This window comes from Trachemys scripta, chromosome 1 (genome assembly GCF_013100865.1).
Source record: "Trachemys scripta elegans isolate TJP31775 chromosome 1, CAS_Tse_1.0, whole genome shotgun sequence".
Taxonomy (NCBI): Eukaryota; Metazoa; Chordata; order Testudines; family Emydidae; genus Trachemys; species Trachemys scripta.
The window spans coordinates 145,955,599-145,981,819 of record NC_048298.1 but is presented as its reverse complement, the minus strand read 5'-3'; the positions used below and the strand labels follow the sequence as shown (position 1 = coordinate 145,981,819).

Below are 26,221 nucleotides of genomic sequence, written 5' to 3'. Positions count from 1 at the left end.
GGGATTCCAGAGATATAGCCCAAGCAGGATTCAAGGATGGGAAGCTGTATATATTTCCTCCCCCTAGGCCAGTACCTGGAATATCCCAGGACCTGGATACAACCAAATCCAGCTTCACAGTTTCATAGATTGCAAGGCGAGAAGGGACCATCCCTTGGCTTTTCACTGGGATATGCCAGCACTGAAGCCAGCCTTTTGAAGGTGAAGCTTTGTTTCTCAGTTTATTCTGGAATTCATAGAACCATAGGGTTAGAAGGGACCGCAAGGATCATCTAGTCTAACCCCCTGCCAAGATGCAGGATTTGTTATGTCTAAACCATCTAAGACAGACGGCTACCCAGTCTCCTTTTGAAAATCTACAGTGCAGGAGCTTCTACAACCTCCCAAGGCAGTCTGTTCCATTGTCCTACTGTTTTTACAGATAGATTAAATCTCAGGAAAAACTTCCTAAATCTGCTCTGCTGTGGTTTGAACCCATTGCCTCTTGTTCCTGCTCTCTGTGGCAAGGGAGAACAATTTTTCTCCATCTTTTTTATGTCAGCCTTTCAAGTATTTGAAGACTGTTATCACGTGCCCCCCCTTAATCTCCTCTTTTCCAAATAAAACATATCCATTTCCTTCAGGCTTTGCTCATATGGCTTGCATTCCATCCCTTTGATCATCTTTGTCGCTTGCCTCTAGATTATTATTGTACCTGTGTCTTTTATATTAAAGATGGGGGGGAGCACAGATTCACCAGCTTTTCTGACATTAGCAGGCCAGTCCCAGTATCACTGGTCTGAGCCTGGTTTACAGAACATTTAAACAGTTCTGTATTTATTTCCAGTTTCAAGGCATCACGGAGCAAGGAGAGGATGTCAAATATTCACATCCTGAAACAGCTGTGATGCACAATGTCAGCATGACACCATGGGGACCCAAATGTTAAAATATTGTATGTGATGCAGTGTCGTACTGTGGCGATCCAGTTGCTGCAATATCATGATGCAGTGTCAAGCCATGATGATATGATTATACTGTTCCACAGGACAAATATATTCAGGCAGCCACTGTGACTGGGTAAGACATAGCAGTTTTAGGTCACAGGAACCTTTTATTTCCAGTTTTTCTTCACAAAACCACAAACTGACAGCAAAACTCAGCCAAGATTCCCAAGTTTCACCTGGTTTCTACTCATATGGCCCAGCTTAAACCCAAAATGCCACCAAAGTTTGCCTCAAAAATGCTCTAGATTTGGACAAAGGGTTTGCAAACCAAGCCCCAGTTTTAGTTCATAACAAAACCTAAGTCCAGACAGGTTTCCCCTACTTTCAGACTTTGTTATGGAAGTTTCGTACATTTTGATTGGCCATTTTAGTAGAACTTGTGCGACCTAACACCCCTTTCACACAATAGCATGGGCACTCCTGATGGGAATCTTTAGAGATGGCTTTAAAATGGAGGATTGGAAAACAAGAACTCAGGGAACAGTACAGCCATGATCCTAATAATCTGAGAGCAACAGGCACCCACAAACCCCTCTGCACCTGCGTTGAAACTTGGAAGCAGCAACAGCAAAATCCTGTGAAGGAAAGCAGCATTGATTTTCACTATTGCCTTAGAGGACTTCAGAAAAATTCAGTCAGTCAGAAAGTTAAACAAGGAAATTACAAAGCTGTATTTAAAAATACTTGAAAATATTTCAAAATCTCCTTTGAGATGAATTGGGCATCTGTGTAACCCCGGGAGTTTGCCAAATCCATCAGGAAACACAGACTGATGGGATGTATCAAGACAGGAAGGTTCAGGGCTGCAGTCGGAGAGATAGGGAACAGCAGGAGATTCCCACAGTTCCTTTTTGGTAAGAAATATTAGTGCTATATGGATGTGCACACTAAACAAAAAGAAAAAAAAACAGAACTAAAAAGTCCTCTTGGAATCTCCTGCTGGTGTCTGTCTCTCTTTCTTTGCTCTTACCTTCCCAACTTGATTCATGTGACCAGGCTGACCATAGGGCTGCTTCCTGCTTTTATATGTCATATTTAGATGCCTTTTCTATATAAAAAAATTAAAGGAGATAATTATTAGTGACTTGGCTGCATTGGATCAAGGGATTGGAAACTATTTTATTACCCATTGCAGTTTTTCTTTAAGAGACACGTTGGCCACTTTCCTAAACACTTCCCAGGACAGGGCTGTTCACAGCTGACATGAAGAGGGCAACCCAACGCAGGCCCTAAATAAAGAGGCTCTCACAGGGGCATGCTGGTACCTGGGGTCACTACAGGCAATGTGTTCCCAGCAGAGTTCTATTTCACAGAGACTGCTGCTGCATGAAAATGCCCTGGGGGGAACAGATTTGTGCTCATTCCCCTGCAGTCTGTGAAAGAAGCAACTGTTCTGCGTTCTGAATTCTGAGAATCCCCTGGCCAATAGTGTCCGCTGCAAGCGCCCTGATTAAAGCCCCATTGTTACACCATTTCCAGTAGTGCTACTAAATCTCTCCCTGATGAAGAACCCATCTGCCCAGTAACTGGGGGGGGGGGGGGGGACTGGGTAGCTGCTGGGAATGAAGAGGAACAAGAGAAGGAACAAGGAAGGAGGGAGTAGACAACAAGAAAGAAGAGGGCACGAAGAACAAAAGAAAATCCCCAAGTAGCCTACAACACTGGGGTTCTCAACATTCCAATGCCAAAGGCTTGTTTTCTGGGCCCTGTTTCCTTTGTATGTCTTCTAGATAGATCCCCAAATGCCTTGTCCTGAAAGTAGAGTTTGTTGTACCATTGGCTTTAAGATGTTAATTACGCAGCAGAAACCACGAGTTGCAATATAAGGAGGGTTGTTGCAGGAAAAGGGTGTTGAGCTCATGTTTAATCAAACTTCCTTACATTTTGATGGCTTGCCACATGGTAAATCAATTATCCCTCTCATTTCTAGGAGACTATGAAATCTGAGCATTTTCAGATCATTACACCATGACGCATGCTTCCGGAATTAAGGAAGTTGATGCACTCTCAGAAGGCAATTTTTAAATGTTTATGACTTTACTTCAAAGTCAAATTTCTTCAAGTGAAGCACAACACCTGGTGATCATGGAGCACTCCATGGACACATCAAATTTGGCGTTGTTCTGAGAACGAAGCTTAGTGTTTTGGTATTTTTTAAATTATCCAAGCACTAAAAGAAGAGTGAGCAAATTTCTTTAATTGGTGAAAAGCTTGATTGCTCATGTTCCAGTCACACAGAAAACAGATGAATGGCATTTTTTCAAACTTTCCAAAACCAGATTTGTTTCTTGGACTGAAAACAACCAGGAGCAATTTCATCACAAAGGTCAATGTTTTTCAGTGTCTGGAAATAGGGGATTAGGATAATAAAAAGAATTCTTTGCACGTCTATACTATATTCTCTCTCTTTCTGTTGCCTCTCCTGAGCACTACACCTGCCGGCAGTGTAATTGTCTTGTACCTACCTAAACAGGAGAGTCTTTCCATTGGCTCTATCCCTAGCACTAAATCTGCCATGACTTTAGGTTTTGTTCAGAAAGCTTTGCACCTGCCCTTATTCTCCTGCCTATGGCAGAATAGTTCTCTCTCTTCTACCACTGCATGTCACTCTTCAGTTCTCCCTCCATGCCTTCCCCATGGCCATCCGCTCTCACTCAGCACCACTGTTTGCCTTGCAGATTCCTCACACGGTTTCTCTCTGTCACCTTCACCTCTCTTTCATTTCTCCCATTCTGATCCACCACAGGATTTTTTTCATCTCTCATTCACACTCTGCCCCTTTCAGCCATTTCTTTAGCCAGCTGCTCCACCAGGGCTGCCCAGAGGAGTCAGGGGGCCTGGGGTCTTCGGCGGCGGGGCTCCTTCCGCTCCGGGTCTTCGGTGCACTTCGGCAGCGGGTCCCGGAGCAAGTGAAGGACCCGCCGCCGAATTGCCGCTGAAGACCCAGAGCAGAAGGAGCCCTCGCCACCAAATTGCCACCGAAGACCCGGAGCGGAAGAAGCTCCGGGTCTTCGGCTGGACATGGCCAGTACTTGGATAGGAGATCTTCAGGATAAACCTAGGTGGTGATGGCAGTCTTTGCTATGTGTCAATAGCACCAATATCCAAGCAAGGGATCAGGAAAGGCTGAGCTGCTGCTGTTGCTGTCTTTTAGAATGGCTATAAAATGGAGGTTCTAGTCTCTCCTAGCACTCTTTGCCAGAGTAGCAGGGTAAAGCCAGAGCCCTGGCCAAATCCCTGTTCAGGTTTATCCCTTTTGCACTTTCATTTAGACATTTTTTTTTTATTATTTCCTGCCCTAAGGTGTTGGGCTGTGTTGCTGGGTACTATTAAAGAGCTGCCATGTTCTCTTCAAGATATAAAACCTCATCCTTCAGGGCATAAGCTAACCCCTATCCCACCAGGGGGAGGAAGGCACTTTCCTTACAGGCATATTATCCCATAACTGTCCATTGTGGCATTCCTGGCACCTCCCTCTGGAGCAGTTGGTGCTGGCCACTGTCAGAAGGGGATACTGGACCAGATGGACCACTGGTCTGATCCAGAAAGACAGTTCCTATGTTCCCTAAGATGACTGCATTTCAGTCATGGGTGAAGTAATTCATGGGATCCAAGACCACTGAAACTGTGTAACAATAATAATGAGTACACACAGAGAACTTTCACCCACAGATCTTTAAAAAGATGGGTCAGTATCATTACTCCCATTTTTCAAATGGGGAAACTGAGGCAGTGAGCAGAGAAGTAAGTCAACACAACTCTGGAGTAGAATCCTGAACCTATTGCAGTGTCCTATTTATAGGCCTATATCCTCTCTAATTGTTTCTGTATTTTAGATAGATCAATAGATTGATAAATGGATGAAGCATTTTCAGATGAAAGGTCCTTCAGGAAGCTAAAGTGTTGTTATTACTGTACTATGTCTGTTAAACTGCCCACAGAAAAAGAAAACAACTTGAGACTCCAAAGACTCATTTCACATATGAATTTTTATGCCGCTAAGCATTCAAGTCATCAGTGGCTTCTTCCATTCTGTGCATTCCTCAATGGGCTGGTGGTGGGAGCAAAGTCATTCCTAATATTTCAGACAACTATGTTGCTGGTAGCTCGGAAAAGTGCTCGGCTAAAACTGCTGACACGTCTCAAATTCCCCAAACAGTGTTACTGGCCCTAGCCAAGTAAGTTCAAGGAGCCATCTGGCTGGGGTTGTGACGTCCACGTGCCAGCAGCCTGCCTCTCGCTCCCCGAGCTGGGATAATTGGACATTGTTCGGTCACTGAATCACATCTCTGTAGGGCTGCAAGCTTGTCTCGTACAGATGAGCTAATTAATATGCAAACTGCCAGAGGAAGGAGGGAGTCAGTCAGTCAGAGATAGCCCATACCCTTTCCCTTCCCAGATAATAAACAGAAGGTTTATATGTAAGCAGGACACTTAATGACACTGGGGGAGGGGAGGAGAAGAGAAGGAGCCCCCTTCCTAATGTTTAATATTTGAGCCCTACATGTAACACATAGCCTTCCTTGGGTTTGGGTGTGGGATTCTTCCACAGCTTTGTTCCCACGTGAAAGCAAGAGTTCTGAACTCCCAAGTAAGGCCCAAAGCAGCCTGGAATCCTGCAGCATGTGCTGCTGCACTTGCCACTTGATTTCTGGGGTTTGCAGTACGACATAAATAACCCTTTGCCTTCTCCATCACCCTCACCTGCGAGGATCTCAAAGTGCTTAATGAACAGGAATGAATTAAGCTTCGCAAGCTCCACATGCCCCTTTCTGTGAGGGACAGTAGGCCAGTACTATCATGGACGGTCAACTTCTCAATTTCCGACATCTCCAAACAAAATCTAAGATCATGAGAATTGACATCACTGATCCTTCAGTATGCAGATAACTGAGTCATTCTTGCACACACAGAGACTGACCTGCAAAGTACCCTAAATCTTTTTGCAGATGCCTATCACAGCCTGGGTCTCTCTCTCAACATCGGGAAAACCAAGGTAGTCTACCAGCCCCCATCTGCACAAACTACTCTTCGTACTCCACACATCACCCTCAGTGGAGAACCCCTGGAAAATATGGACCATTTTCCATACCTTGGCAGCCACCTCTCTCAAACAGCCTGCATTGATACAGAAATTGAATACAGGATCCGCTGTGCCAGAACATCCTCTGGAAGACTACTCAAACGAGTCTTCAATGATAGGGATTTGCAAATAGGCACCAAGATCTTGGTTTACAAGGCAGTTGTTATCCCCACCCTTCTCTATGGCTGTGAGACCTGGGTAACCTACAGACGACATCGCAGGCGGCTGGAGTGGTTCCAGCAATGCTGCCTCAGGGGGATTCTCAGGATCAGCTGGGAAGACCGATGCACTTATATCAGGGTTCTCTCTGCAGCCAGCATCAGCAGTATAGAAGCGCAGGTCATGAAACACCAACTCCACTGGGCTGGCCACTGTGTACATATGCCGGACACTTGACTCCCAAAGCAAGTACTCTTCTTTCAGTTAAGTCAGGGAAGCAGGGCTCTCGGAGGGCAGCAGAAGCGCTTCAAAGACATACTGAAAGTACACCTTAAAACAGGAGGCATCAACCCAACAAACTGGGAGGACTCAGCGCAGAACAGAACACAGTGGCGCCACCCATACACCAAGCCACAGCTCACTTCGAGGAGAACAGACATGCTCATGAGACAGAGAAGCGACAAGGGAGGAAAGAAAGGGCACAACAGTCCAGCCAACAAGTATATTTCCTCCAAGATTACACCTGTCACTTCTGTGGGAAAACCTGCAGGGCAAGAATTGGGCTCCTCAGACACTTAAAAACCCACCAATGAACCCCCTTGGCACATATCATCCTCGCATCGAGGGATAGCTGAAGATTATCAGCCTCATTTAACAGGTGTGGAAACTGAGGCACAAAGCAGCTAAAGGGACTTTCTTAAAGCACCGTGCAGGGCATCAAGGACACTATTTGTCTCCCCTGGGTTGTGAGTGAGTGGCATCCTTTTTAATGTTCTACAATGAGGCTCTGGAAGAGGGCAGGAACCCCATGAACAAGGGGTTATCCGCAGTTTTCCCCATCTCTGGCACAGGTGTTTAGCAGACCGGTTATAACCCAGGGAGGACAAGGGGACAGGGTGCCTTTGGGGAGGCTGGGTGCCACCCTCAGGATAATAATTCCGAGCTGAATCCCAAACGGGGAGCAGTTTTCTCTTTGCTTATCTATGCTCACTTAATTTTCTTCCCTTAAGGAAGAGACACTGGCTGACTGACTGCCACTCTATTTTCTTCTGCTAAATCATTCCACCACCTTACAAAGATTTAATCTCTATAATAAAAGATGCACTAAAATCAGACGCAGGGAACCATTATTATTTCCCTTCTAGGCTGGGATGCTGCAGCTGTTTCACAGGGTACAGCAACACTACGCAACAGCTCAGGACAGGGAGTGAAGACAAATCATAGATCCAACTGAAACTGTAGAAAGGGAATTGAGGGATGCAGAAAGTACATATGCAAATAATAATCTGACCAAATAATCACCACAAACTTCTCTATCCTGGGGGAAAAAAGAAAAACAGCATTTTTTATGGAGCTCAAGCAGTCAGATGCCCTTTGTTTTACAAAGGGCAGTACCTCCTCACACCATGCTGGTGCATTCACTGTGTTGTCTGAGAAGGAAGGCTATCATCTATCTACTGAATCATCAACACCACTTCCTGCAACAGATTTCCTTGGAAGACTCCAATCCTGCGTAGTTTATATGAAAGTGCTTCAAGCAAAGTTTAAGGCTGTAGGTTTAGGTCTGCCATGTTTAAAACTCTACATCCACTTAATCTTCTTCACTAGTGCAGCAAAATGACAGATGGGTATTTAACAAGGATACAGTTGAGGGCTAATTGGAACTCGTCACCCTCCTCTAGGCTGATTAGATGCTTCCTCCTCTCCCTTTGAAGCAGGTTCATTAACAATGCCAGAAATTGGGTTTCCACTGGAAACCTCTCCTCACTGTTGATCTGGACACTGCCCCAGAATGAAACGTTAGCCCAACAGTTCTAGTGACTGGGCTGGATCAGAGCTTCCCCCCTCACAACTATTCTTGCAAGCCTAAACCGGAACCCACATCCAAACCATCGGCAGCATCTAAACTTCACTGCTCAGACCTCTCTTGCCTATGCACGGCAAAGCTCAAAGCCACAATACTGGCAGGCTGCCACCACCAAGTCAGAAAGGAACAATAATAGACATCATATATCAAACACAGCTCTCCCGTTACTACTGTTAAGCCTGCCCTGGGCACAGACACTTAATGTATTGACTTTGGCAACATGCACATATCTTGTCATGCCAATAAAGTTATTGAAATGGAAACAAACAACTAGGGATGGGTGAGTGAACCAGTTCAGATAAAATAAGAATCCTTTTTCCCCTCCCCACAATCCCAAACCTTTGTCTCAAACCAAACCCCAAACCTTTTCTGAGGTTCCAAACCATTTGGTTTAACTTTTCTTTGTTTCATTCCTCTGCCCTGTTGTACTTCTGGGTTCCATCTGGGATTGAAAGGAAAAGTACTAAAATATACATGGGTGTTGCTCTGTATTTCTGGCCTGATCAGAAGCAGGAGGTACAAGAAGTCTCATGAGAGAGTCTGTTTTCATTTGCTCTGTAGCCCAGATGGGAAGGAAGGTGTAGCTAAAGCTAACTGAACACAGGAGTGAGAAGATAGAATACCCGCTGAAGAGCACTAAAGGAAAACAGGATAGAAGAGAGGAAGGGAGGCAAAAGAAGAGTAATATGGTTCAAAGCAGTTATCATCTGTGATTTAAACATGTCCAAAGAAACCAATCTGATCGTGCTGATTGCTTATTTCATTCAAATTACAACACAGACCCAAAAGGTTTGGATACCCATCCAGAACGAAGGATCATCCTCCCTGATCAAAACTCTGAAACTTTTGAGGTTTAACCATCATTACTATAAGCAAAGCAACCCACTAATGAGGAGGTTCAAAAAGGAAACCAGTGCAGGCCTCACATGAGACTCTCAGAATCTCCAACATCTTGTTTAACACACTTGCTCTGCCAGCCTCTGCTGGTGCAAGCCAACAACAAGACACTGAATAGCACACACTGCCAGAGACAGCACATGTGAAACATTATTGTTCTGAAATACAGACAGGCTCAAACTTCACAATTTGGATCCAGATTTTCAAACATCCACAATCTAAGTTTTAGGGGTGCTCAGATCAGTGGTTTTGATTTAGCCCATTATAAAGACAGGAGCCATTTACTCAGTTCTGATCTGGATCTCAGCTTAAGTTTTGAAGATGACCTTATTAAAAAAAGAGAAGTACTACAGTATCAATCCCAAACAATATACAGTACAGATACTGCAGTGTTTGCGGCAATCACTGTGGTAATTTTTAAATAAGGATTGGATCTGAGAGTTTGTGTGGGGCTTATGTCTAATTGCCCGCCTTTACTAAAATTAGAAACAAGTCCAGGGACCCAATTACAACATGACTGTCCTCTGTCCATTTGGACCATCCAGGTTTTTAACCCAGTTTCAGAGACACACAACACGACAACCTTTAGCTATATCACAAACCAGGTCCCAACCCAGCTATAATTGGGAGAATGTAAAGTAAGGCCTAAGATGTAGGTTTGTTTGATTTTTTTAAACGGTTCTGTATTTGTAGAAACAGACATCGCCTCCTGTTCCAAACGATAAGTCTTTGAGCTGCTCCCGGGCGTGGGGAGCATGTGGGATATTAGCATCTCTGAAGGCATTCAGTTAGTCAAGCTCTAAACATGGAAGGAACAGGAGCGGAAGATGAATGGCTGCAACCCTGCTCAGCTGCTAGAGTAGAATTCCAAGCGTAGCAGCAGGCAGCTGAGAATCTGGCAGCAGGACATGCATTCCCCATCCTCTTGCCTGCTCCCCACTCCAGGGAGGGGCATGCGACAAAGCCTCTGTGAAAGAGTCTGGGCATGTGTCAGATGCTGGTGCACATGGGATCGCCTTACAGCAGCGTGTGCAGACCAAGAATTATCGGGGGAGGGAGGCCATTGCAGGCACCATGCATTGCTGCCCCAGAATTTTATTTGTATGCTCTTATTTAGGCAAAGATCTTGCCTAGATTTCATAATAGTTCTCACATGTCCGTGTGTTAATAAAGCATCTATTTGTTTGTTGTTCAAACTCAGCAGCAGTGGGACTGCAGAACTAGCTACGACACAGAGGATCTAACCACAGCACCTTACAGGACTCTCAGCACTAGTGTTGTCTGAAGCTGTCATTAACCAAACACCAAATTCCCCTGCTTTCTTGTTTAGTTACAGACTCAAAGTCCGACCCTAGGTTTGCAAACCTGGTCTGACTTTCAAGCAAACTTGAGGCCAATTTATGATAGGAATTGTCTCACATGTTCACTTTGTAATGTTTGGAGCTTCTGCCATGATGCTGAGGCACACAGCATTAGCTGCTGGTGGTAGGGGGAGGAAAGAGGTTGGACTCCTACTAAAGTCAAGGGTGTTTTCTCCAAATATGATTTTATTTTTTCCCCTCTCACCCAATTACTATTACTGGGACATGGGTGCCCAATTCCCCTCTGCAATCAGTATAGTAACCTCTGTATTATTTAATTTGACACTAAATTCAATTTGTGCTACAATGTCCTCTGTCCACATCAGTCTTTGACTGCTGTAGATTTTTGTGTTGACAATGTATAACTGGACAGCAGAAGTTGTCAAGGGAGAAGCTGAAGATTTTGGCAGCAGGATTGAGGGCAATTGGAGCTTTTGGCACTGGGAAGACCTGGGAAGCTGTTTGGGATTGTAGGACAGACAGGTTAGCTGGATGTGTCTCCCCAATGATCAGCAGTGAACCAATTAGCAATGTTTACATTTATGTTATTGTCTTTAGGTTTCAGAGTCAACACCCCAAATAAGATGAATCAAGCAGTTCATTCTGTTGAAGGTACTGTTTCAGGATGGCTGCTGACTCAGATAGATATCACTGCATCACTCACCCTCATCTTATAGTTTCAAATTTTACTTCACAATTAATCTGGAGAAGAGAAGACAGAGGGGACATGATAACAGTTTTCAAGTACATAAAAGGTTGTTATAAGGAGGAGGGAGAAAAATTGTTCTCCTTAACCTCTGAGGATAGGACAAGAAGCAATGGGATTAAATTGCAGCAAGGGCACTTTAGGTTGGACATTAGGAAAAACTTCCTAACTGTCAGGGTGGCTAATCACTGTAATAAATTGCCCAGGGAGCTTATGGAATCTCCAACATTGGAGATTTTTAAGAGCAGGTTAGACAAACAGCTGTCCGGGATGGTCTAGAGAATACTTAGTCCTGCTATGAGTGCAGGGGAATGGACTAGATGACCTCTCAAGGTCCCTTCCAGTCCTATGATCCCATGATTCTATGGTTAAGAGGACTACATTTTTTTTTTTTTTTTTTTAAATGAGAACTTAGATACTGAAGCAGAAATCCATGGCACAGTGTATACTCTGCAACAAATATGGTGGCTGTAGAACTGAAGACTATACATAAAGGCACCATTACAGATTAACCTTTCTGGTACTGTGTCTGAACCATGAGAGCTCCAGTCTAGAGCTGGGCCTGACCCAAAATCTACAGTAGTTCCAAAATCAAAAACTCCAGAAATTTGGGGAAAATCAAATCTGGATAAGAGCTCTGAAGTATCTTTACTTCAGCTGTTGCTTTCATATCATGTAGCATCTCACCCGGTAAGGAGGATATCTCCCTGCGCCTTTTAGAGCTATGAAATCCTGTATACTGCAGCCCGCAGCCGTTTGTGACCAAGTTTAGATAAAATCTGCTGTTACCAATAAAGAGAAAATGTTTGCTAATTCAGAATGTCTCTTCTGTAAAATCTAGTTCAGATTATGCAGCCAGAACATGTGATTCATGCTGTTTGCAAGGGAAATGCAGGATCAAAGCAGAATGAGGCATGCAAACAACATGTGTGTCTCATGCAGTGGTTGATGAGGTAAATGTAAAGCAGGATGCAGCCTGGACCCAGAATATGTGATTCACACAGGAGTTAGCTAGGGAAATGTAGATACAAAGAAGGGAGAGCTGTGCTTGCAACACAAATCTTCAGCTGCTCTTACACCAAGCTATAGGGATATAAAAACCCAGCTCCCAGAAACCAACAAACAGACTGAGGAAGTAATACAAACAACATCTAAAACAAGGAAGAACAGCAAAGTAACAACAGCAAACAGATGGCTTCTGCTCCCATTGTTTCCCATGTTAACACCCAGCTCAGATTTGCCTTCTTGTTGCTTTCACAGTGCTGCTATAAAGGCTGATGTCTGAGACCCGCAATATGACGCACTGCTAGTGAAAGTGGGTGTAGAGAAAGCAACCTCGGGATTATTACATATTCGCACACACTATCCATTGTGGCTGCACACATCTATGGAGGAATCTACAGAAGCACCCCCTTCACCTATGCAGACCCAGGTGCTCCATGATACCATCCGTCTTCTCGCTCCATACATGAGTATGTGCCCCATAGTTCATACATTCAACCTTTGATTTCCTATGCAGCAATTGTCTTTGAAAAACGTCCCCTGTTTGCACTTTGGTCTCACACTCACTGGGAGGGATTCAATTTACTAATCCATTCCTCAAAGAGTCAAATTACAGCACCTTGAAACTGATTCCAGTTCTCAGAGCCTGCAGTCTCTGCCCACCACAAGACCATGGATACACAGACCTGAGGAGAAACCATACACATACATCTATATATACCACAAGTCGACAGACTGCAACATGTTCCACATAGTATAGTGAAATTATTTGCTTAAGTATTTTGGTGACATACATTTTAATATGTTCTCCAGCTGGTACCCAGCTAAGGAGATGACTTAGAAGTCTAAACTTCAAGGTTGAAATCCTTGGCACTGCACATTCAAACCACAGGAGGGTGAATCTAGCCTTTCATCCTTCTGCAGTAGATGTGCATTGGGTCTTTCCAATGAGACCTTAAGAAGCGCCCTCTTATGTCTTCTGGGTGGACATTAATAATTCTTCAGCACTTTTCAGAAAAGTGGGGGTTTGTGCATGCATTCTTACACACAAATATAGGCCTGCGAGTGTACATTCATAAAGGCAAACACATACCCATGTACACACATTTTCATTTGCAGACAAACATACTTTAAAAGGCAGACCCCAATGCACCTTTATGAACATACAAACACAAACTAACGTACACAGACCTAGCTGTTTACTGTATATAATCATCATGGAATATCAGGGTTGGAAGGGATGTCAGGAGGTCATCTAGTCTAACCCCCTGCTCAAAGCAGGGCCAATACCCAGACAGATTTTTGCCCCAAATCCCTAAATGGCCCCCTCAAGGATTGAACTCAGAACCCTGGGTTTAGCAGGCCACTGAGCTATCCCTCCTCCCATATGTCCCTGTGTATAGAAACACTCACATGAGCATGCAAATACATTTGCACACACAGAGCAATGCATTAAAACATACCACACAAACAAATGCACCTACACCTGTGCATGGATACACATGTGCATGCATTCATGCACACACATCCATGCATGACAACACAGCACACAGACATACAAACATAAGCTGTTTGTCTATAAGGTGCCTCTTTATTGCTTTTTACAGATCCAGACTAACACGGCTACCCCTCTGATACTAAACATATGCTTGAGCACGCTTATGCGTGCGGCTGCAAGGCCACGTGGCCTGGAGAAACCAGCTTCACATCTGCACAGCAGGTTTCAAACTTGGCTCCAACTGGAGCATCTCCTTAGAGCGAATCACATGCTTCCTGCAAGGTAGGTCTCCCTGCTCATCAGAGCAAGGGCAGCAGTATGATTGTAATATAAATGGCATAAAACTCTGTTTCCCTAGCACGTGGTCGTGATGTCTGATCTGGTGACAAGATACTGTCCCAAGATCAGGAGTCAGTGAATGAAGAACTGGATAGTGCTCTGTGTTTTCTTTCTTCTGTGCAAAGTATTTATTACTTTACCTCCTTAAAAAAAATGTTAAATTAAAGGAGATGTCCTATCTCCTAGAACTGGAAGAGACCTTGAAAGGTCATTAAGTTCAGCCCCCTGCCTTCACTAGCAGGACCAAGTATTGATTTTGCCCCAGATCCCTAAGTGGCCCCCTCAAGGATTGAACTCACAATCCTGGGTTTAGCAGGCCAATGCTCAAACCACTCAGCTATCCCTCCCCCTGTTGTAATGCTCTGAAACATTACAATTCACAACAGTGCTACTGCAGTGCTTTGGGAGAGCTATTACGGTCCAAAATTGCAGTATTTTTTTTATTAGCTCCCTAACACTAAATGAGCCCTGTTTTAATGCTCCCTCAATGCAGTGATCCTAATGCTTCTTCTATAGGAACGGTGAGCGTGAAGAGATGGCTGCTGAGGGAGGAATGTTAAAAGGGTGTGATTAGTTTTGGCAGAGAGGGTGCGGGAGGTGATGGAGACTGGGAATGGAAAGATGGTGGATACTGTAGGATGGGTACTGGAGACACCGTTATTGGAGGAGGATTTATATTGGTAGAGTAATTATAGGCATCGGGGAGAGATTTTTAGGGTTGTATGGTAGGGATTGGGGAGAGCAATGAGGGATGAGTAATGGGAACAGGAGTAAAGGGTACTGTGAGAGCAGGTAATGTGGGAAGAAGATCCATATTGAGGAAATGGGTACTGGAAAGGGCAGGGTGATGGATATTAAGGATGGGTGTCGGTGCGGTGAGGAAGTAGGGAAATGGCATTTTGGAGCCATTTCCACTCCCATGTCCTGGTGGGATACGTATCCTCATCCCCTGCTTGTATCCTTTGCATGCCTGGTTTGAGTTCTTACATTCACAGACTCCAAGGCCAGAAAGGACCATTGTGATCATCTAGTCTGACCTCCTGGATAATGCAGGCCACAGAACTGCCCCAAAATAATTCCTAGAGCAGATCCTCTAGAAAAACATCCAATCTTGATTTAAAAATTGTTAGTGATGGAGAATCTACTATAATCCTGGTAAATTGTTCCAATGGCCAATTACCCTCACTGTCAAAAATGTACACCTTATTTCCAGTCTGAATTTGTCTAGCTTCATGTTCCAGCCACTGGACCATGTTATACCTTTCTCTGCTATATTGAAGAGCTCATTAATAAATGTTTGTTCTCCATGTATATACACTCAGTCTGTAATTAAATCACTCTTTAACTGTCTTTTTGTTAAACTAAATAGATTGAGCTCCTTGAGTCTATCACTATAAGGCATGTTTTCTAATCTTTTAATCATTCTTGTGGCTCTTCTCTGAATCCTGTGAAAATTGTTGGCATCAGAACGAGACATAGTATTCCAGCAGCAGTCACAGAAGTGCCAAATACAAACTTCTCTACTACTAAAATAACCTCTACTGCCACTAGAGATTCCCCTGTTTATGCATCACAAGTTCTCATTAGCTCTTTTTATCACAGCATCACATTGTTCAGCTAGGGCCAGCAGTTGATTTTCCACCATGACCCCCAAATCCTCTTCAGAATCACTGCTTCCCAGGATAGAGTCACTATCCTGAAATGCTCCAAAATGCATACATTTTCATTTAGCCATACTAAATTGCATATTGTTTGCTTGCGCCCAGTTTACCAAGTGACCCAGATCACTCTCAACCAGTGACCTGTTCTCTTCATTATTTACCACTCCCCCAATCATTGTGTCATCTGCTAACTCTATCAGTGATGATTTTATGTTTTAGGTCATTGATAAAAATGTTAAATAATGTAGCGCCAAGACTTAACACCTGCGGGTCGCCACTGGAAACAGACCACATGATGATGATTTCCCATTTACAATTACATTTTGAGGCCTATAAATTAGCCAGCTTTGAATCCATTTAATGTGTGAAATGTTAACTTCATATCATTCTAGATTTTTAATCAAAATGTCATGCGGTACCAAGTTAAGGGTATGTCTTCACTACCCGCCGGATCGGAGGGCAGCGATCGATCCAGCGGCAGTCGATTTATCGTGTCTAGTCTAGGGGATAGCTCAGTGGTTTGAGCATTGGCCTGCTAAACCCAGGGTTGTGAACTCAATCCTTGAGGGGGCCATTTAGGGATTTGGGGCAAAAATCTGTCTGGGGATTGGTCCTGCTTTGGTCCTCCTGAAGTCCCTTCCAACCCTGACATTCTATGATTCTATGACCCCTGAGCGCTCTCCCGTCGACTCCTGTACTCCAGCTCAGCGAGAGGTGCAGGCAGAGTCAACGGGGGAGCGGAAGCTGTCGACTCATCACCGTGAAGACACCACAGTAAGTTGATCTAAGTACGTCGACTTCAGCTACGTTATTCACGTAGCTGAAGTTGTGTAACTTAGATCGATCCCCACCCCACCCCCAGTGTAGACCAGGTCTAAGTGTCTTACAGAAGTCTAAATATATTACGTCAACACTATTACCTTTATCAACCAATCTTATAAGCTCATAAAAAAGATATTAAGTTACTTTGACAGGATAATTTTCCATAAACCCATGTTGATTGGCATTAATTACATACTCTCCTTTAATACTTGATTAATCAAGTCCTATACAGCTGCTCCATTATCTTGCCCAGTGTCAATGTCAGACTGACAGGCCTATAATTACCCGGGTCAGCCCATTTACCTGCTTTAAAAATTGGCACATTTGCTTTCTTCCAGTCTTCTGGAAGCACTGTCCAGTGCTCCACGACTTACTGAAAATCAACATTAACAGTCCAGCAAGCTCCTCAGCCAGCTCTTTTAATATTTTTACATGCAAACTATCTGGACCTACTGTTTTAAAAACACCTAATTTTAGCAGCTTCTGTTTAACATCCTCCAGAGATAGTAGTGGAATGGAAAGAGTGTTTTCATAACCATATGATGAGACTACATCATCTGTTTTTTTCCCACAAATACAGAACAGAAATATTTATTGAACACCTCTGCCTTTTCTGCATTATTATTGATAATTCTACCATTTCCATCTAGTAATGAAGTAATAGCATTCTCAGGATTATTTTTGTTCCTATTATATTTTTAAAACTCCTTCTGGTTGTCCTTAACTTCGTTGGTCATAGATTTCTCCTTGTGTCCCTTTGCTGCCCTCATCAATTTTCTACAATTCCTAACTTCTGATGTGTATTCATTACTATCAACTTTCCCTTTCTTCCATGTGTTATATATCATTTTTAATTTTTTATTTTATTTTTTTTACAGATGCCTTCACTTCCCCTCTAAATCAATTCAGTTTTTTAACAAGCATGGCCTTCTTCCTCAACTGTGGGATTGTGGCTCTTGGGGCGTCTAGTAAAGTCCTCTTAAATGATTCTCAATTATCATTTGGGGGGAGGGATAGCTCAGTGGTTTGAGCATTAGCCTGCTAAACCCAGGGTTGTGAGTTCAATCCTTGAGGAGGCCACTTGGGGATCTGGGGCAAAATCAGTACTTGGTCCTGCTAGTGAAGGCAGGGGGCTGGACTCAACTCAATGACCTTTCAAGGTCCCTTCCAGTTCTAGGAGATGGGATATCTCCATTAATTATTATATTCACACTTTTCTGTTTAAATTCTTCCTTCAAGCTGCTTTGGTTTATAATTGTTTTCAGCTTTGTGAAACTGACCCTATTAAAGCACCAAGTTTATATAGTACTGGTCGGGACTTTATTCTGCTTGCACATTATTAATGTGATCAAGGCCATTAATTCTTAGTTGTGTTATCAGTTCCTCTTTATCTGTTAGGATAAGACGTACTATAGAATTCTCCCATGTTGACTGCAACACGTTTTGAGTTAGGAAATTGTCATCTATAAAGTTTAAAAATTCTAAGGATATTTTAGTACTGGCTACGTGAGACCTCCAGCATATGTCACTCAAACTGAAGTCCCCTATGATCATATAGGGTTTTTTCCCCCACAACATATTATAGATAACAGGATGAATGCCTCATTACATATTCTAGTGGGATTTTGGTGGCCTGTAGCAAACACCAAATAATATCACAGCTTGAGCTTTATCTGTTAGGATGTCAATCCATACACATTCAAGGTCATTTTCTGCTTCTTGCTCCAGCCAAACATTCCCACACAATAGAACAAGAAGTCCTGTCTTCATATATCATTTTAAATCCTTTTTGAGGGTCATCAAGAAGACAGGCCCTGGTTGTGTGTGCTTTCTGAAATCCTATTGTGTGTCTGAGGCTGTCTGAAGGCTCAGGAAGATGTTGCTGAAGTGCTCACACTTGGATCACATTTTCAACTCTTCTGTGTAACAAGGAGGGCTGGAGATTTACTTGAAATAAAATGAAATATGCAACAGAGAGTCCTGTGGCACCTTTAAGACTAACAGAAGTATTGGGAGCATAAGCTTTCGTGGGTAAGAACCTCACTTCTTGCATCTGAAGAAGTGAGGTTCTTACCCACGAAAGCTTATGCTCCCAATACTTCTGTTAGTCTTAAAGGTGCCACCGGACTCTCTGTTGCTTTTTACAGATTCAGACTAACACGGCTACCCCTCTGAAATGAAATATGTGATTCTGACATAATCGCCTGGCAGCTGGGCACTAGGCATATAAAAAATGCTTATGTCTTAATCCAACCCAGAGAGAGTAGGAGCACTGTGCCTGGTTTCCCTCCCCATGTGCAAACATCACAGGGCTCCTCTGGAGTGTAGGACGGTTGCCTCCTGATCTGTCAGTTGCCAGGTGGGCACTAACTGTTCTCAACAAGTTCTAGCTTCTATACAAGCTGCCCTGTTGTTGAATGTTACCACAATGGCTGAGGCATAGGACTGGCTGCATCTACCTGATGAGAAGTTAGCGGTGAGGGTTGATATTTCCCATAATGCAAACAATCTTGCGACCTGCTACCAAGCTTTCCTATTCATTAATGGGCAAATCCAGAAGTCCTAACTCAGACAAAATTCCCAGTGAACTCAGTGGAAATTTGTGCCTGAATCAAATGTGTATATGGCTTTCAGGATTTAGCCTTGGTATATATGGATGGCTGGATGAACTGACTAAATACCACCCAGGCCTGAGAGAAGGTTTAGAGATTAACAATGTGATCAAGTCCCACTTGGGGGCTGTGCCACAGTGACGGGGAGGAGCTACAAAGTCATAGTGTGTCTAAGGCAGGGCCGGCTCTAGGATTTTTGCCGTCCAAAGCAAAAACAATTTTGGCCGCCTTGGCCGCCCCCCCGCGTTTTTTAATTACCCCACCCCCGGCCCCGCCTCAGCTCCGCCCCTTCCCCAAATCCCCAGCCCTGCCTCCTCCCCCCAGGCTCTCAAGCCTAGGAGGGAGGGGGAGAAGCGGCGCCCGCGCCGCGGCCACTCGGAGTCTCCCCCCCCCCAGGTTTGAGAGCCTGGGAGGGAGGGGGAGACCCCGAGCCGCCACGGCGCGTGAAACAGCTGATTCGCGCGCTGCTGCTCCCCCTCCCTCCCAGGTTTGAGAGCCTGGGAGGGAGGGCGAGTAGCAGCGCGCGAATCAGCTGTTTCGCGCGCTGTGGCAGCAGCAGCGGAGGTGAGCTAGGGCAGCCGGGGCACATTTTTAGGGGCGGCATTCTGGAGCCGGCCATGCCGCCCCTAAAAATGTGCCGCCCCAAGCACCAGCTTGTTTTGCTGGTGCCTAGAGCCGGCCCTGGTCTAAGGCACAGGAACTGCCTTCCTCCAACCCTGCTCTGATCCAGCCTCCACTGGGGCAAACCCTGCCCACCCTGGCCCAGGCCCAGCTCCCCCACTACTAAACTCCACAGCTGTCTCCCCACGGTCAATACTATTCCAGGGCTTGCAGGAGGGGTGAGCAGAGTGTTACATTGGCAGCAGTCACAGAACACTGACCCCTTTTTCCTCTCCAGAGGGCACTGCTAGCAGGCCCCACGTCACAGCCACTCAGAGTCCTCTGCTCATGGAAAGAAGGAGCCTCAAACGCTGAGCACAAGAGGGTCGTTTGTTTCAAAGGCTGTTAACGAAGCAGCCCCACTTTTTCAGCCAGAGAACAAAACTAATAACTGGAGTCAAACAAAGGAATTTAAAGAGCTCTGGGTGCTACTGGCGAATACTTCAGCCATTGAGGGAACTGCAAAGAGTGGGTGGGGGGCGGTATGGGGAAAATCTGAGGTCACTGCATCCCAATCAGACAGCATCATGCAGGAAACAGATGTGCAACAAACCACAGAAGGGTACAGCAGCAGTAGAATTAACTCTACTGCAAATGGGACACCCTGGGACACAGAGCAGCTCCTCCAGTCTTGGAACAAGGGGGTTATCTGAAGCTTTTCTGTTTATTTTTTGAGAGAGAAAGTTTCTGGCTCTCCCGGTTGCAGAGAAAAACTGGACAACATGAGCCAAGTGCACCCCAAAAGCTCAGAAACCAGAAGGCAAAGAAAAAAAAACATATTTGTTATTTTAGAAAATCTCGTGATTTTTAAACCAATCTCATGATTTGGGTGGGGGCTGACTCATGATTATTGAATGCTTGGGACTGGCAGTACTAGTTTACCCCCGCAAAAGGTACAGTGCCCTCTGCCACCCTCCACTCAACCAACGTGCTTCATTTCTGCCCCAGAGGGATCACCTCTAAGGGTAAAAGGGGAGTTTAGACTCCCCACCCACTCAGTTGAGACTGTCAAGGAAGTCAGCAAGGATAAATTGCGGTGATGACAGGAACCGGACTGAGATCCAGCAAATACATTTCACACAAGCAGAGGTGAAAGTAAGCCAGTATGGGCTGATACAGTGTACCAGTAAGAAAGTGGCTGCTAGTACACAGCCAACATTCAAGCGCTGCTGCAGCAGTGCTTTAAGCACTGTACCAGCAGGGCCGCTGACGGGGGGGGGGCAAAAAGCAGCAGCTGTCCCAGCGCCCAGCGATTTAAAAGGGCCCGTGGCTCCCAGCAGCGGCCAGAGCCCTGGGCCCTTTAAATCACCACCAGAGCCCTGGGCGGCGTGGCCCACGCAGCGTTGAAGGGCTGGCTGGGAGAGTCTGGCCCCAGCCCCACCCATTCCGCCCAAGGCCCTGCCCCTTCCAGGGGCCCAGAGCCTCTCCCCCAACCTTGCCCAGGACCTCGGCCGCCCTGCATACTGGTAAGTCCTTTAAGTTACTTTCACCCCTGCACACAAGCAACTAACCAGCCATCAGATAGCAACAACTTTCAGCCCCTGCTGACCCATGCTGGACTTGAAGAATCATCCTAGAAGAGAAATGCGTAGTATCCCATTATCAATGCCCTGAACCATCCATTGTACCTGCTAACATATTTTGACTCTCTGCCCCTATTTAATAATAATACTTTGTACTTTTACACCAACTTTCATCCTATGATTGTAAAGCACTTTACAAGCAATTGTTAATTAAGCCTTAGGTCAGTGATTCTCAAACTGGGTCGCCGCTTGTGTAGGGAAAGCCCCTGGCGGGCCGGGCCAGGCCGGTTAGTTTACCTGCCCCATCCGCAGGTCCGGCCGATCACAGCCCCCACTGGCCGCGGTTCGCTGCTCCAGGCCAATGGGAGCTGCTGGAAGCAGCGCAGGCCGAGGGACTTACTGGCCGCCGCCAGGGGCGGCTCTATATTTTTGCCACTCCAATCACGGCAGGCAGGTGGCTTTCGGCGGCATGCCTGCAGGAGGTCCGCCAGTGCCGCGCCATCGGCGTCCCTGCTGCCTAATTGCCGCCGAAGCCAAGGGACCATCGGACCTCCCGCAGGAATGCCGCTGAAAGCCACCTGCGTGCCACCCTCACAGCGACCAACAGGCCGCAGCTTGCCACCCTTGGCACGCGCTTACTGCGCTGGTGCCTGGAGCCACCCCTGGCCGCCGCTTCCAGCAGCTCCCATTGGCCTGCAGCGGCAAACCGCAGCCAGTGGGAGCTGCAATCGGCCGGACCTGTGGACGGGGCAGGTAAATAAACCGGCCCGGCCTGCCAGGGGCTTTCCCTACACAAGCGGCGACTCCAGTTTGAGAAACACTGCCTTAGGTATAGTAGGTAAGGAATACAGAAGCATCTTCTCATCCACCATTAAAATACAGCCATCTCTGGGGTGGAATATAGTAGCTATTTAACAGTTAAGGACAAAAAATTATAGAAGGAGAAAAGTTAATACCTTAAGCAGAATAGAATTCTCTCCAGGGGAATTGGTAAGGACATCAGGACTAAAGCCCTTACAAAAAACACCACTGGTTCGTAAATGAATTGACCACAAGAATTCAAGAGCTCAGTTTTCTCTCTCATCTGAAAAGCGGCACCCCATGATTTGAGGACTTCAATAACTCAGACAGAGGTTAGGGGTCTATTGCAGGAGGGGGTTGGTAAGGTTCTGTGGCCTGCGATGTGCAGGAGGTCAGATTACCTGATCACGATGGTCCCTTCTGGCCTTAAAGTCTATGAGCACAGCACCCCTGAAGAGCTTGCTGAATTAATGATTATGTACTGACCCAGAGGGAAAAAAACCGTAAAGAATTGCCAGCTCTACATCCTGCAGCACCCAGATGTTCCTTAGAGATCTCCCTCCCAAGCACAGAGCTGGTCTAACACTCACTGGTTTAGGAGAGCTTGTGGAATCACCGCACAAGGCAGCTTTGCAAGCTGGGAAAAAGCCACTCTGTGTGAAGTAGAACCAGTTTGAGTTGGCTCCAGTCCCTTCTACACCCTTGCCTGCAGTTCCAATTAATCCTTCTGAGTGCATTTGAAAATCTGCTTTCACAAAGTTCCACATTAGAAAGTCTTTTCTGGACATCAGTCAAAGTGCTCTATCCCCATGTCGTGACTACCAGGTGCTCTGAACCAGTACCTCAGTCCCATATTGCTTCTGAATAGGCAATAGCTAGAGCCAGCATCACTCCCCCAAAAAACTTACTCACACCCTCTAGGATCCTGCCTGCACAGAAGAGAAAGTTATCTCCTATTACCTCTACAAAGCCCCTGCCTGCAGGGATACTGGCTGGTTCCTGCAGCCAGTTAATTTTTGGATAGTTAAATCTCCCACTGACAATTATCTTCACAGCCCTTCAAATTTCATCTCATAGTTCCAATTAGAGGAGAGCTGCAGGCTTGTAAACCCATCAGTGACATTTGGCCCCCTCATTGCCCTCACAGTCACGCCGATAGATTATACTTGATGAGTATTGATCCTGCTAATAGAGGAATGAGTGCTCCCACGTCTCTTCCATCTTCCCCTAACCCCCTGATTTAACTTCTACCCTATGATCTAACTCATATCCTTCTAAATGAATATATAACAATTGGGTCTTTCTTTTCTGGATCCTAAAGCACTGGGCAATGTGACATGCTATTCAGCAAATTACACAGTATTATATAAGGGAAAGGAATATCACAATTTTCTCACATTGCTTTTCAAGACAGACCATGTAAGTAGGTTGAATTGTGAACCATCCTACAAATGACATCTAAGATGAGGTCTTCACCCCTCCTTGTAATAAAAAAACAACCCACTGTATGTTTTGTAATAAATGCTTGCTTTTTAGTCCAGCTGCCCTAGCCTAATTTCACCTGGGATAATGCTGTTCTTTCCCTCTAAATTGCCTCAGCAGTTTCCACGGGATATGCTTGTTCTTTCCTATCCTAAACTGTTATGCAGTGTTGCTATGAGCTGCTGTAAACAGCTCCTCACCAGAGGTGGCTGCTGTGGTGATGGGTGGAATTCACTGGCACACATAATTCATGTATCAATGTGTTATGTTTGCAAAATTATTTGTTTTAAAATGTGTTATATTTGCTTGCTGTTTGGATCATTGGGGATTAAGGCACTGTATACGTGGAAGATATTGTAAGTACTTAATATTACTGCTGATTTGCATTGTAAACTGTCTTTTGCAATAACCAGAGAGATGCACATATGTAACATGCACATGTATATGAATATCACACACACATATATAGCTCATCTTTCCTGTGTGATGAAAAAGACTTCCTACATAATCTAGTCTACCTCTCTGCCAAGGCAGGCTTGTTCCCTACAGCACATCATTAATCATCCTCATCATCATACAGTGAAAGACCCAATTGTAAGGCCCACCCTCCATGTAGCTGACGTTGCTGCAAGAGCTCTGTCACTCAGAGTAGCTCAAATCTGGGGAAAGTAACTCAGTAACTGGAACATTATGTTAACTTAGATGGAGGAGTTGGGGCAGACGCATATTTATTCTTTCCCCATCTACTCGGAAGCAGATACTCTATCTCAGGGGTTCTCAGACTTTTGTATTGGTGACCCCTTTCACACAGCAAGCCCCTGAGTGTGACCCCCCCCTTATACATTAAAAACATTTTTTTATATATTTAACACCATTATAAATGCTGGAGGAAAAGTGGAGTTTGAGGTGGAGGCTGACAGCTCACCACCACCCCATGTAATAACCTCACAACCCCTTGAGGGGTCCCGACCCCCAGTTTGAGAACTCCTGCTCTATCTGTTGAGGTCTCAGCCCCTTCTCCCGTCATCCTGTCCCCCTTTTAAGAAATCAGCTCTTTCCTTTCCTCATTCCAAACCACTCATTTCAAAACCAAAGCCCTCTGACTTTACTGCAGCCACCCCCAGTCTGACCCACCATATACTCATCTGAAAGCCCCGAAGGAGGGGAGGCAAGGAAAGAGAGAGAATAAGAAAGGATGTGGTTATATTATCTCAGCTGCCCCTTAAAACCCCAAACACGTCCCTCCCTCACCCTTTGCCTTGCTCAGATCCCACATCCCTTACCCCGCACTGCAACAGAAGGAGAAGATGGGAGCCTTACTGGACATAGGGAGGGGCAGCTGAGGGGCATTCCGGGTTCCTCTTTACAGACCCTGTCCTGTAGGTGCTGAGTGCCCTCTCCCCCCATGCTTCATTTGTAATGAAAGAGTTGCCCAGGCTCAAGCAATTAGGCACCAGGTTCCAAGCAATTTTTTTTACATTCATAACTGATGTGGCAAGCCCAGAGGTGCCAGGACTATAAAGTGTCAAGTCCAGAGGTGCCTGCCGGGGCTCAGCCCTAGCCCAAATTAAGCACTGACCCATGGACTTCAGCGGCAATTCGGGGTGTTCAGTGCCAGGAAGGAGCAGACTCTAGGTGTGAGGCTGGCTTGCCAACCGGGAGCCCTTGGAAAGCAGGATCAGCCCCTTCTCCGCCGACACACCCAGCCTCCCCTGCCCGGCTGGCCCCACCCTGCGGGAGAAGGTCAGGCAGCAGCGAGCCGCCCGTGCCCGGGGATCCCACACGCCGCAGCCCCGGCCCCGGCCCCGGCCCCGGCCCTCCCTAGGGGCTGACGAGGCGATTACCATCCTGCCCCGAGCTCTCCAGGTGCTCCGTCAGGTCACAGCCGAAGGCGCCCGCGGCTCCCTTCCTCTTCGGCTTCGGCTTCGCTCCCTTGTTCTTCATGAGTTAGTCCCGCCAGCGGCTCGCCCCGCTCCTGCCGCTGCCCGGCGCGCTGCCCCTCACACCGCCGCCCCTGCCCCGCGCCCGGCGCGGGACATGGGGGCTCCCGCCGCAGCGCTCCGCCGGCAGGTCCGGGCCAGAGGGGGCTGCCCGGCAGGCAGGCGGCCGCGGCGCGCACAGCCCGGGCCCGGCGGGCTTCTCATCAGCGGGGGGCGCCGGAGCGGTGCCCGCGGCCGGGCAGGACGATGGCTCAGGGGGGGGAGGCGGGTGTTGTCCCGGGCCCCGCTCCCCGAGCAAACCCCGCCTGGTTCCTCGGCGCCCCGCTAGCGGGGGACACGGACCGCACCCCGGGCAGAGGCCGAGCGAGCCGCCGGCCCCGCTCTCTTGCCTCCGGGAGCGCAGCGAGGAACCCGCTTCCTGTCCTGGCTCCTCCGGCTGCCTCCTTCCCCCCGCGCCGCCGCTGCGGGGACGCTCCAGCCCAGGAAAGGCTGGAAGGAAGTTGGCCGGGGAGGGGGCGGAGGGCTTTGGCAGCGCCGGGGAGGGGGTGTGCAGGGGTGGGGGGGCGGAGAGAGGGGGGGTGTCCTGACAGATAACGGGCCGGCCTGAGAGCGGGCGCTGCCTGGGCCACCAGCGCTCCGCCTTGGAGAGGCCCGGGGGGAGGAGAGAACAGACATGGCTTCGATCAGTGCCCGGCTCTGGTCACTGATTCCTCTCTCCGGAGCCCTCGGCCCGCCGGGACGCTTCTCTCCCGGAGACGCCAACGCTAGACCTCTGAAGGGGGGGATCCCTTCCCCCCAGAGAGCAGAAACAGATGCTGTCAG

At 46.5% G+C, this 26,221-nt stretch overlaps 1 protein-coding gene across 1 annotated transcript in view; it reads right to left on the bottom strand.

The window, feature by feature from the left end:
• Positions 1-25,913, bottom strand: part of ARHGAP31 (Rho GTPase activating protein 31) — a 99,151-nt gene extending 73,238 nt beyond the window's left edge. The window contains exon 1 of the mRNA XM_034788972.1: positions 25,304-25,913. Within this exon, the coding sequence (XP_034644863.1) occupies positions 25,304-25,403 (100 nt within the window). The 5' untranslated portion in view covers positions 25,404-25,913. The remainder of the gene's footprint in view (positions 1-25,303) is intronic.
• Positions 25,914-26,221: the final 308 nt, after the last annotated feature.